Source organism: Pimephales promelas, chromosome 6, assembly GCF_988280905.1.
Source record: "Pimephales promelas chromosome 6, fPimPro1.hap1.1, whole genome shotgun sequence".
In the NCBI taxonomy this organism is placed as follows: domain Eukaryota; kingdom Metazoa; phylum Chordata; class Actinopteri; order Cypriniformes; family Leuciscidae; genus Pimephales; species Pimephales promelas.
Window position 1 is genome coordinate 17,971,424 of NC_142774.1, and position 13,970 is coordinate 17,985,393.

A 13,970-nucleotide genomic window follows, 5' to 3' on the forward strand; every position below is an offset into this window, starting at 1 on the left:
GGGAAAGTGGGAGGAGGAAATATCATTTCTCCCTCTGGCTTAAAAAGTGTGAAGTATTTTGATACATATTTCATCTGCTCACACTTTCAGTCCCTGAAGTCATCTATTCTCTCCTTCGCTCATTGTCCCTCTTCTCCCATTTGGTTTCACTACTTCTCTCCCCTCGTTTCCTTCTTCCTGATGCTGCTTCCCTTTTAGTCTCCCTTTCTCTCACACTCTTTCTCTATACCATTCTGCAGCCATTCTCTGGAGCATCATAAATGTGTTGCAAGCGGATCGAGTCTTCCCAAACTCTCCAGCCCCCACCATTCCTTCTCTCTGTTCCTTCTAAATCCCTGTCTCTGGGTCACCAGAGTCCAGGAGCACACATAAATCCTGAGGCACAGTTCAACACTTCAGCAAGGAAGCAAGAAGACTCTTCCAACAAGGCCATTTAATGCTCTAATGTTCTCACTGCGCTCCAGCTGCATCACGCAGAGCTCCATCGATTTATTCAGACATCTTTTTATATATCAGTCACACTAACACTATGCCTGGATTCAAATAGCTAGCAATATTTTCTGCTTAACTAAATCCACTGAGGTATCATTGACAGGATAATGATTACTTTAAACAATAAGGTTGATACTGATGTGCCTCATTATTAGACAATGTGACAAAACAACAACTTTTCAGACCCTCCTTCAGGGACTTCAGACAAATAAGATACACAGGTAATTTTTGTTGAACTATTTAAAGTTTAACCATAATGTCAGAGTCTCATCTTAAACCAGGCACACACACATACATGACATGCAAGGCACTACATATGGAAGTCATACCCCACCATCCAAACAAGCCAAATGTAATATCCATCATATAGCCTGACGCTGTGTAAATCCCTGCTAAAAAAAAAAAAAAAAAAAGATCTTTGACCAATATGAATTTCCATGCTGGTCAAGATTGGATTATGCTATAGTTTTATGGTAAAGCTGGTTGACCTAGTTAATATTATTTAACCCTTTAAGCACCAGAGTTTTTTTTTTTTTTTGACATCTTGATTTCAAAAGGCTATATCTTAAAAGTGATAGAAGATAGACACTTTCTGTAAATTAGAGAAATATTAAGGATGACCCAAAGTTTATGTAGGGATATTTATGTATATTTCCCCATCTAATTTGCATATTATGAAGTCATATGGTGGCGGCAATCATGGATTATAGAAATGATAAATTAAATGATAAAATGCAGCACTTCTTTCTCCCCAAAATGTCCACCACCTTCTGTATGCTATATAGCACAATACTGAATGCTCAGGTATATATTAAGTAGTAAACAAACTGTGTAAATCATTACTAGTAAATGGTAGAAACAAACCGATTGTATGTATTGGCTGGCCTTTTGCTATAGAGATTTTCCATTTATTACATACAGTAGGCACTCTGATTCCATGTATGGGGCACACATTTAGTATTCATATGACATAAAGTATACAAAACCTGTTTAGTTCAAAAGCTCACTCACAACGGCAAGGCATAGATCATGAGTGAGATATGAGCAGTGGCCAGATCTGCCTCGCGCACGTGCCGAGTGTGCACAGCTCAGACTATTGTCATTGCGACTCCCCACCCTGCCTCCACGTTGCCCCCTAACTGTCCTATGAATACTTCGACCTCATCTAACATACCCAGTGGTATTAGACAAAGTTTCCACCACAATACTGTTGCCGCGATTGCGGAGAGGCTCTGATAAAATGCCTCACTCACACACTAGCTCCGCTTTTGATCGCACTGGAAGCATGACATTTGTTTTTAATCGGGGATGAAGTATGATATGTCTGCCATGAGTGGAAGGGAGGTTGAACGAAATTTGACACCCAATTTGACAAAATCAGCCATTATATTCAGTGCCGCATCTTGTCGAGTAAACTCGACCTTGGCGCCTAGAGGGTTAAATACACAGCCCATTCTCACCCCCAAGGCGTCACTTAACTGACGCCTTGGGAAGCATTTGGACATGCTTCAATATCTGACGCTTTAGGCGCCCTTTAGCGTCAGTTAGATGACGCCCTAGGATCGCGTGTACCCTACCCCCACCCCACACCTAAACCTAACCGCGTCCTCTAACTGACGCTTTCCTTTAGCGTCAGTTAGATGACGCCATAGGATCGCGTCATGTAAGTGACGCTAAAGGGCGCCTAAAACGTCAAATATTGAAGCATGGTCAAAGGTGACGCCTTGGGGTGAGAATGCGTTGAAATACAGTACATTTTTTGTTTGTATATTTGCAATGTACTATTAAAAAGGGAATATATTTCAAATACAATGAAGTATAGTTTTTTTTCACTTGGGTGTTCAATGTTTGCGTTATTTTACATGTGCATAAGCAATGCTTCTTTCCATTGTTTCTGCATCTTCTTCGCCTGTGTTTCTGATCCAGAGATTTTTTCAGAAGATGCATAATAGCTCCCCCTATTGTATAACAGTGAAAACATGTATTGCCTAAAAATTCTGTCAATGGCGAGAAAGTGTTGTGTCATAAATTCCGTCAAAGGCATGGAAAGAGTGAAGTAGTTATGAGGTAAATTCCTATGTACACTACCAGTGTACCACAAAAAAAAAAAAAAAAATCAAATCAAATAAAAAAAAAATAAATAAATAAATATTTAATAGGCTCAACAAAAGACAACTACAAGACAAGTATAGGCCCTACTTAAAACACTGAATTGTACTTTTAAGCATATGCCGAGCAAAAGATTTATAGGTTAAATTTACTTAAAATTACACATAAGTATACTTGACTCATACGGACAGAAAAGTATATTTTTGATTAGTACATAAATTAGATTTCTGAGAATTACTTAAAAAGTAGACTGAAAGTATACTGTACTTACTTATTTTTAATGTAAAAGGTTAAGATCAAGTTTTTAAAGGGAATACAAGGCAATAACAGACCCGCTTGTTCATTACCATTTAAAAATCTTCTGCTCGTGCATTGTATTTTGTGACCTGCAATATATAGTAGAATGGACTATTTTTTTTTCTCTCACTTAAGATCAACATAAACAAATATTGTTGTGTCCTGTCCTGTGGTACTCCTGTCTTTTTGGTCAGACATTCTCGGAAGGGCTAATGGCAACAAGCCACATAGAATGCGCGCAAGAATGCACACACACTTCTGTTGTGAGACTAGGGCCAGATGTGGAGTTGAATTCTAATGAAAGTGACTACAGAGCTGCAAGGGTAGGGTTGCCTGCTTGCTTACATATGTCTATGTTTGAGTAACCACACACTTATGCATTGGGCTTAATTCTTTGTTTTCACACACACACACACACACACACACACACACACTGAACCACAACAGAAATAAAAGCAGAAGACAATGTATCTGCATCAACAGAACATCTCATTACTTTTTTGTTCCAAAATAGTGAGTACATTTGCATCGTAATGAAAAATAAACACAATTATAATGTATACATACTGTATCTTGTTATTGTCAAGGGGTGGAAAAGTTCCTTGCCTTGACTGTTTTGTAGTGTGTTTTAGTAATAAAATTAGATTAAATTTATGTGTATGTTTATATTGATTTTTGATTTTGTGTATTGTAAATATACATCAAGCGTAGCGTTAGTCAAGCTTGCATCAGCTGACTCTCAGCTGATTCACGGTACCTATTGGAATACGATGCCTATCACCTTCAGTATTAGCAACAGCTATCGTGTTTCTCAGGAACTTTTTACCCTCCTTCATCCCCAGCTCCTCCTCTCGTCAATCAGGATTTGGCATTCTGATTCCCCTGGAATCGGAATAAATTCTTGAATAATGTTATATTTTATAATCTTGAATTAATATTATCTGCATACATTCATGTTGGTTCTGTTCTGTTTACCCTAAGGGGGGTTATTGCTGCTCTCCCTGCTCTTAACCATGCTAGGATGCATGGATGCGCAGGGAGTTCTCGCCCCAGAACGGAACCATTCCGCCAATCCTGTATGCTAATTGTCAATCGTATTTGACGATAGTGGTCCTGACAGAAATTATTTTAGTGAATATTGCTTGTGTGACATGATTTCCTATTCACCCTGATAGCAGTTACAAAACACACAACCAGTATGGTAAAGGGAAAACAAGGTTTAACATCTTTATTCATATAAAATATGTACATAATATTCATTATCCATGGGAATTTACAAATATATTTATACAAAATCTCCTTGCAAGGGTTTGTCAGTTTGTGAATGATGATGGGGGAACCCGCACAAACGCACACATTCATGCACTCACACAGACAGTAACAAATCCACATAACACATTGGTATTGCATACATAAATAAATAAAAATAAAAAAATACAGTATATACAGGAATTACATGACTGCAAACAAATATCTCTACAGCATATTGAGCACACACCACACAAATCCCTCATAAAATGAAATGGCATTTTCCCTTTTATAGAGCAGGAATATTTTTCATTGATTCCTCATTTGTTCCTATTGACACAATGGGGATACAAACAGTTAAATTCCATGCTTAACGAACACATGCAAAACCACAAACAGTTGTATTGAGTCAGGCTTATTTACAAGTTAAACCAAATTAGTCATCACATGCAATATTGTATTAGGGTTATAGGGTCCATTTTAGAGTCTAGGGTGTGTAACCAGACCTTTTTCTTTTCTTTTAGGGAATGTGCAATTCAAAAAAAAAAAATTCTTCGTTTTTTTTTTTTTTTTTGCACTTTATCTTTTTCTTTATGTTTTTATCCTATGGCTTTTGCTTTTGATGCCCAAGTCTTTGTTGCAAATTCAATACTAATTAGTTTGTGGAAGCTGATCCCACCCAACAGGAAATTTATGGGTCTTTAAATATCATAACGTCAATCACAATTTGATCTTCTGATTACATCAGGTCCCCTTTGCGAGTTAATGTATGAGGCAGCTGACTGGCTCAGACTGAATCACGATTTGCAATTAATTTTTCTTTGGTTCTTCTGACACTCTATGTTCCTGAGGAGTCAGTTCTGGTCCAGAATGATTCATTGCAGTGTGGTCTTCAGTGCCGTTCTATCACAGACCTTAGATGGTGTTTCTTAATCCTTGGTTCTGCAAAGTTAAATATACACTAGAGTCAGTGTTGGGTAAGTTACTCTAAAAAAGTAATTAATTACTAGTTACTAATTACCTCTTCAACAGTGTAATTAGATTACTGTACTAATTACTCTCTCTAAAAGTATTTAATTACTTTTAATTACTAATTACTTTCAAAATCCCATATCAATCTCAACCAGCTGAATAATACAAGGATAGACATGAATCTGTTTTAATTCTTTCAAATAAATACTATAAAATTGCATGAATTATTCTTAAACTAACCAAGGTGGAGAAGGTTACATTATAAAAACATACTTTTTAGCATCAGACAATACATTTTGATGTTAAACCCACTATTGTTTTATGTCTGATCTCATGACATTTCACACTTTTTTCATACATATTTTACAATAATTCATACGAATTTGTACGAGTGCGGTCGTCATATTTAGACACCTCATAAAATGCATACGAATCGCTGTGAGATCGGACAGAGTATTTACCTCAATTACATCAGAAGTAACTGTAATTAAATTACAGATAAATTAAGAGTAATCCCTTACTTTACATTTTCAAAGGAAAAGTAATTAAATTACAGTAACTAATTACTTAGTAATTAGTTACACCCAACACTGACTAGAGTCAGGAGAGGAAAAGCAATTCATCTCAATTACATGATTTATTGTTTGACCTTGACATCAAGAGCTGGGGCTACTTGCACAAGACTTTTGACCTCATATACCCTCTGGCCTTTTCCTTCCGATGAACAAGAATGTCTTTTCAGCTCTCCCTTATTAAGATTTAAGGGCTGCATTTTTTTTTTTTTTTGCACTGGAGAGGTCAGTGCCATATAGATACCACAAAAGATTACGGAAAAAAGTACGAGCGATTATGCTATTTTTAAATAGTATGTGATTTGGTACACAAATGTTGGGGTCTCATAAGTTTAAAGAGCTTACTGTAGTGCAGGACTGGCCTGCTGTGAACTGGTGTCTGGAAGGTTCTGGATGTTGCTGGGCCTTGTCCTCCCGTAGTGATCACCTGCACCTCAAGCCTGTAGAGAGATGCCAACTGAAGACCAGAAACTACCAGGATATTACGCTCCTATTTGTGAGGAAAGAGAAGGTTATTTATTTTATTTTTTTTGTTAATCAAGATCATTTGAGTCTGAGAAAGATATAAAATACAAATACACTGTTGTTAAAAATATTAAATTAAATTCTAAATCTTAAAAAGAGTCCCTAATGCTCAAATCAACATTTATTTAATCAAAAATACAGTAAAACAGTAATATTGTGAAACATTACAATTTACAATAACTGTTTTATAATTTAATATATTTTAAAATGTAATTTATTTCTGTGAAGGCAAAGCAGATTTTTTTTTTCAGAAGCCATTAGTCCAGTCTTCAGTGTCACATGATCCTTCAGAAATAATTATAACATGCGAATTTGGTGCTCAACAAATATTTCTTAGTATTGAAAACAGTTGAGCAGCATATTATTTGTGTGGAAACTGTAATGTATGTTTTTGCATGATTTATTGATGAATATAAATGCCAAAAGGACAGCATTTATTTGAAATTTGAAATCTTTTGTAACATCATGGGCCATATTTTTACGATCTGAAACGCATGTATCAAAAGCAAAACGCAAGTAACTTTGTGGGCGGATCTCGACCCAAATCTATAATGGGTTGGTCTGAAGTAGCTACATAACTCATAGGTGTGGTTTGGGCATAACGTGAAATAAACCAATCAAAGCGTCATCTCACATTTCCTTTAAAAGCATGTTCGCTTGTTCCATGACGGATTGCTATTATAATGGCGGATTTGCCTAGGCGCACCCTAGGAGCTGTTCACAGCCGAGGAGACCGACGGTCTCATCAGGGCAGTAAAAGACAGAGAAGTGACAATTGCGTCAAGGTCAATTGCGTTAGGTGCAAGATAGGGCCCTAAGTCTTTACATTTACTTTTGATCAATTGTCCTTGGTGAATAAAACTATTACATTCTTTCTTTCAAAAAATAAATAAAAAAGACCTCAAACTTTTGAATGGTAGTGTACATTTTGAAGAACTTCAGATATGAATCTTGGGGCACATGGAAGAAAAAGTACGATTTGTATTACGTCAATAATAGAATACAAATATGGCTTAGTTACCAAATTTAGTAGTTTCTAAGTTAATATATAGAAACCCATATGAAGAGTTCAGATGCAAAAGCCTCTAAATGCCATTTGAAATTTTCTTCTTTAATGATGATTTTTATCAAACTTGTATATTTAAGTTCAGTAATTTCACTTAAATAACAATTAATAAGTAATTATCATTGCCATTTAAGTGAAATCACTGAACTTAAATATACAAGCTTGATAAAAATGATCATTCTAGAAGAAAATTTCAAATGGCATTTAGAGGCTTTTGCATCTGAACTCTTCATATGTTTAATTTGATTTGTTAAACCTTACTGTTATGAAGCAACGAGAATACTTTTTGTTTGCAAAAAACAAACACAACAGAACGCTGGCTCATTATTGGCCTACGCTGTTTGCGTGAGCACCACGACACATGTTCTGACGTAGAACCCAGAAGCGATGCACTGTTTACTACATGAACAGCGGAGACTGACACAGAAGAGAAGAAATTGTTGAATAAAGTCTTTATTTTTGCTTCATAACATTAAGGATTAATTATTTTAACAATATTTTTGCTACCTTTCTGGGCCTTGAAAGTTGCAATGACGTTAATGCCTGGTTCAGAAACCTCTGAGATTTCTTCAAAAATATTTATTTTCTTTGTTCCGAAGATGGGTTTCTTATGGGTTTGGAATGACACAAGGGCGAGTAGCTAATTAATGAAAGGAATAACATTTTTGGGTGAATTAACGGTAAGTAAGTGGATAACCTCAACTTTTAGTTCCAAAAACTGAGGTAATTTACAGGGCAAGTAGCCATATCAACTTAATCTCTGAACATAACCCGCTTCGGAGGGGGTTCTGTTCCTGGGTTTAGTTTCAGAGGTGTTCAGTGCATGTGTGCTCTTATTGATAAGGCTCCAATCACTATTAAAACAATGTAATTTTTATTTTATTCTGATAAAAAAATCTCATCTTACACATCATTTATCTGCATTCAGAAGATCTGTTTTTCCAGCAGCAGCAGGATGTAAGCACATACTGTTATTTACGTAGTTTAGTCAGTCTTTTTTATATAATTCGTATCAAACAAACAATAGTTCTTATTCCCAGTGATTAAAGAGTATTTAATTGAAAGATTGAAAAATAGTTGCACAACCAACAAATAGATGGTGATATGCACCAAGTACTGTACCATTAATCAAAAGAAGATAAAGTAGTATGGCATGCTTTTTCTTAGCATCCTTTCCACTGTGACTCGTCAATTCATCCCTCTATTTAAAATGTGTTGTGTGTTAACATTGAACATACTCAGAGTTTGCTGAACTTACTACTGAACATGTTTTTTGAAACCAGCATAGATTGAGTAAGGTTTGGGTTAGTCAACCGAGAGTTTATGTTTGACGGTAAGATAAACTTTCTTTTCGGAATATTTCCTTTGTTCTGTTTTCCTGCTCTTTATTAGTTACAATGGATTTTGATTAGACCTTTATACCTGTTCTGTTTTCTCTTGATTATTGCCTGTGTTTATAAGCCCTTAGTTTCCTTTGTTCGGTCTCGTTTCCGTTCTATGTGGTTTTACCATGATATATTTATCCTTCTGATCTCCTAAGTGTTCCGGTTTAGGATTTATTTTATTTTTATTAAATACTATTTATTTGTTAGTGAAGTTCTTAAACTTCCTTAAATTTTCAGGATGAGTGAACCCATCTAATCGTTCAAACTGCATCCACTATTTTGGCATCTCCCCAACTCTACCAACATAATTTAGGCATCTTGCTACTAGACTCATCTTACAAGCATTAGTAGTCCCACTACTCCCAATATGTTTAACCTTAATAGCTATATAAGCAAACAAACTTGTGAAATCTCCATTGTTGTGTGTTTACTACAGCAACCACATGTTACAAGAACAGTAAGAACTAAGTTTAGAACAGAATTAAGCTAATCAATTCGGTTTGGATTTTATGCTGGTTTGGTGATCTAGCTGCTCGACCTGCATGCTAGTGCCCAAAACAAAATATATCCTGGTTGACTGGGATCCCATGCAAGGGAACATACTGTCTACTTGTGACCAATTGTTCTGAATGTGACTTACTGGAGGTAGGATCTGAGACTGAGATATGAGGCTGTTGGGAAGATTATTTATGCGGCTCTCTGTGATGACCTCTGCCCATGTGACTTGATAACCTGTGACCTGTTGTGGTGGTTGAGGCATGGCCACCACCCATGAGAACAGGCCCGTCACATTCCCCATGTAGACTGAGAACGCTGCCGTCAGGTTCTCCGCTCTGACCAGGACCTTTGGAAGAACCACTGCTGATTTGAGAAAACAAAGAATCATATAAGTCACATAAAACCATATAAGTGTAATATGCATAAAGTGAAATATGTCACAGTGACATAATATAAGTAGTTCATGTTTATAATCTATTATTGTTTCTTAGAAAACTAAATATTTTAACCCTCTGGGGTTGGCAATCACGCCGGCATGATCACAGCAAAACAAACTCAAAATACTCTGATGATTTTCATCTAACATATAAGTGTTAACATAAAGTGACCATAGTATTCTCCTGGGACACCAGTGACTTCCAGGAAAGGCTGGATGGCAACCAAGGAAGATGTTGGTAACGTTGGAAAGACAGGTGACCTCCAGGAAAGACTGGCGGGGGTGGGCGAGGTTAGCAACCTCAATCACAACACTCGCAAAAGGGCACCAACCAAAGCTACAAAACGGAACAATGAGCAATACCCCCAGGGTCTCCCGAGAGGGGGGAGGATGAGAGACCCAATAGAACGTACACAACGGTTATGGCTAAGGAAAATACACGGATAACGAGACGGCTCATCCAAACCACACTTACAGGGGAAGTTTTGGAAGTAAAGTGTCACTGCGGGAAGCTTTGCAAGAGCGAAAGGGGACTAAAGATACATCAATCCAAGACCCAATTTGGAGAAGGGAAGAAGCAGATGCAGCACATAGTGGAGACACTAAGGGCCAATCCCAATTCTACCCCTTACCCCTTCACTTTCCCCTTCCCCCCCGTGCGCGTCCACGTGAAGGGGTAGGGCTGTCCCAATTCTCTTTTGGTTGGAGGGGGAGGGCTAGGGTGAAGGGCCAGATAGCCTTTCAAACGAAGATTTTTCGGGAGCACACTTCAAACGAAGGGGTATGAGAAGTGTCACTGCTAACCCAGGCTGGCTGCCCAAGCGACAAAGGAGACCCATAAATTTAAGTATTTGTGGCTTTAATAAGTATTATAACGACAAATAATGATTTGCTTAATGTTACATTCAATATTGTGTTCATATTTACGGTCAGTTTCTTCACAGAAACATTTGTAAAAAAAATCGCTAAAATTACTGTAGTTTGCTAACGATAGTCCCGCAACATATTTTCGTCGTCTCCGTTGTTTCCTGCGAACTTCACAAGATGCAAGAAAATAGCTGTAACCCCCGCGACTGAAATAACTTCAGCTGTCGACGGGAACTTGGAAGTTGTGATAAACATCGCCGCATATCCTGTGACGTAGGCGCTAGCGACGACTTATAATGACGTCTAACGGAGGCGTAGTGGTGTCCCATTTCTTAGGGGAATATTTTCACCCCTACACATTGCCAATCTGTTTCAAGGGTCAAGGGGAAGGCGAAGGGGTAGGGCTAGGGGAAAGGGAAGGGGTAAGGGGTAGAATTGGGATTGGCCCTAAGTGAGATGCAGGAGGACTCCAGTCAGTAAGCACCCCACAGCACAGAAGAGCTCTCAGCACCTACTCCATCCCAAAGCCACAGGAGGGACTCTCCTAACACTACCTCAGGCACTCAACCTATGACATAGAAAGTGAGATGGTCCCAAGCAAACAACAATGCTGCATGGAACCAACTAGATGGGGACCTAGAGTTCTTGAGGCCACATTAGCAGGATCAGCTGAGAAGAAAATCAACAGTATGACAACAATTATCATCACCATGGCCAGATAATGCTTTGGCACAGAAGAGAGAAAGGGTGGTAGCGGAACCCAAGAAAATCAGCCAAATAGGAGGGCCAGAGAGATCTTGCAACTGAGGAGGGAGATCAAGACCCTCAATAAGCAGTTCAGAAGAGCAAGTTCTGAAGAAAGGAAGGGCATAAAAGATCAAACAAGTGGACTTTGAGGGCAACTCTGCAGACTGAGAAGAGCAGAAAGGGCTCTGAAACAGAGGAAGGAGAAGGAGGCTAAGCGGGCTCAGTTCATTAAGGACCCATACAGGTTTACCAAAACCCTGCTGGGGGAAGCAAGATCAGGAAGATTGACTAGCCCTAAGGTAGTCGTAGAGGAGTTCTTGAAGGAGAGCCACAGTGATGCCCTCAGGAACCAAGCCTTCAGCGCACACCCAAAGATCAGCAGAACTGCTGAAACAACTGAGGAAGAGGTTGATACCAGTGAACCAACATGGAGAGAAGTCCCAGGACATTGTGCAGAAAGCCTGTTCAGCATCTGCCCCAAGCGGTATACCTTATAAAGTATACAAGATGTGCCCGATGCTCCTCCAAGGTTATGGAAACTGTTGTGAAGGATATGGTCAAAAGGTATCATTCCAGCATCCTGGAAAAGAGCAGAGGGGTGTTTTGTACCTAAGGAAATAGACTCCTCCGACATGAGTCAGTTCCGAACAATTTCTCTCCTAAGTGTTGAATGCAAGGTATTCTTTTCTGTCCTGGCAAAAAGGGTGACTACCAACATGGTGAAGAATAAATATGTCGACACATCAGTCCAGAAGGGCGGCATTCCAGGTTTTTCTGGGTGCTGCCAGCTGATCCGGGAGGCCAAGGGGAACAAAGGAAACCTAATGGTTGTCTGGCTTGACTTTGGCTAACACATATGGTTCAATCCTGCATGGCCTCATTAATAAGGCTATGGAACACTACCATATCCCCCACCACACCAGGGGTACAATTACTAGCTTTTTCTGAGGATTTGAACTACAGTTCAAAACTGCCCAGTTTACAACTCATTGGCAGGACCTTGAAAAGGGAATCGTGACAGGTTGTACCATCTCCCCCATCCTTTTTGTCATGGGAACGAACCTGCTTATAACAGCTGCAGGAAAGGAATCCAGAGGGCCAGCAATGGAGTCCCGCATCCGACAACCTCAGATAAGAGGCTTTATGGATGACTTTACCATAACAACTTCAACCCATGTGCAAGCAAGATGGATTCTGAAGGCACTTGATGACGTGGTAACATGGGCTAGGATGAAGTTCAAACCAAGGAAATCAAAAAGTATGGTGATCAGAAGCGGGAAAGTGACCAGCAAGTTTCAGTTGCGAGTGCAGTGGGAGATGATCACATCAATTGAGGAAAACCCAATTAAGTGCCTAGGGAAATGGTACGATGCATACGATGCATCCAACATGTCTTTAGGAAGTGTAGCGGCTGTAGACCAGGCAAAATTATCTTTGCAGCCGCGAGAGACTAAACACTGGGAGAATGAATGCACTGCGACGCGCAGAAACAGTTTCACACAGCGATCCACTCATTTATTGCTTCTTGCACATAAAATACAACTGTTAGCCAGTTACCAGTTCATAAGTGCAGTGTGATTGCATAAAGTGCGGTCAACAGAAAGTGTTCGCTCCCAGGCTCACTCCCTCTCTGTCAAAGCCCCCATACTCAGGTGCACAGGTGTAGCAAACAAATACGTGCAAGAAACACATCACTTCCGCCCAAGCCCCGGTAGACACGCCCACCACCTACAATCTGAGTGCAGTAAAAATAATGAATGAGACCATAAAACCATAGGAGACTTACAGTTGGCTCTTACATTCCGGCCCCTAATTATTTTAACACAATAATTATACAACTGCACATTATGTAAGAGATCAACAATATGATTTTTTTTTTTTTTTACATAAAACAGTCCCTTCGAAAGTGTCTTTTCTTCTTTAGATCAAACAAGAGACAGAGTCCTTTGTCTTTGTAAAAAGTGATCTTCACAATCACTTAATCATGTAATGTAAAAAGGTCTATATAATAATGTCAAGATTAAAGTCAAAGTCTAAGAAGTTCGAAGGTCAGCTGGATATCCTCATGGCTCCTCTGCTTCCTGTAGAAGGCAAATCTTGGTGATAGGCCTATCCAAATGACTGGTCTTCGTCCTAATTCGCACTTGACGAACAAGTCCTCTTCTGTCAGGGAGAGTTTGCACAATCCTTCCTGTAAGCCATGAGTTGCGAGGGGCTGAGTCGTCAACTATGAGTACAATATCTCCAGTTTGGAAGTTGCGCTTGATACCAGACCACTTCTGACGCTCCTGAAGAAGAGGCAAGTATTCCTTAATCCAACGTTTCCAGAACAAGTCAGATATATACTGAACTTGTTTCCATCTGCGACGAGCGTAGATGTCCTCCCTTTTGAACTGACCCGGTGGCAAAGATGGCATGATCTTGAGCAGCAACAGATGGTTAGGGGTTAATGGTTCCAAATCATTGGGATCAGTGGATGCCTTGGTAATAGGACGGCTGTTGATAATAGCTTCTGCTTCACACAGAACTGTGTGAAGACTCTCCTCATCAAGGGTCTGCAACTTCAGGGTGGAATTCAGAACCTTCCTCACAGATCTTATCAACCTTTCCCAAACCCCGCCATGATGTGACCCTGTGGGGGGGTTGAAAACCCAATTAATTCCCTTTTGAAGGAGGGTGTTATTAATTAGGGCATGATTCCAACTTTCCATTGCCTCTCTCAATTCTCTCTCGGCACCAACAAAGTTGGTTCCATT

General features: G+C 39.1%; 1 protein-coding gene across 2 annotated transcripts in view; it reads right to left on the reverse strand.

The window, feature by feature from the left end:
• Positions 1 to 4,100: 4,100 nt before the first annotated feature.
• anos1a (anosmin 1a) overlaps positions 4,101 to 13,970 on the reverse strand; it is a 49,154-nt gene continuing 39,284 nt past the window's right edge. Inside the window, exons 12-14 of one of the 2 annotated variants that reach the window (XM_039657428.2) lie at positions 9,307 to 9,524; positions 6,036 to 6,180; positions 4,101 to 5,088 (exon numbers count right to left, since the gene is read on the reverse strand). In XM_039657428.2, coding sequence (XP_039513362.2) covers positions 5,039 to 5,088; positions 6,036 to 6,180; positions 9,307 to 9,524 — 413 coding nt within the window. In that variant the 3' untranslated portion in view covers positions 4,101 to 5,038. Of the gene's footprint in view, positions 5,089 to 6,035; positions 6,181 to 9,306; positions 9,528 to 13,970 lie in introns of both variants that reach the window. The other variant, XM_039657427.2, reaches the window with a different exon arrangement.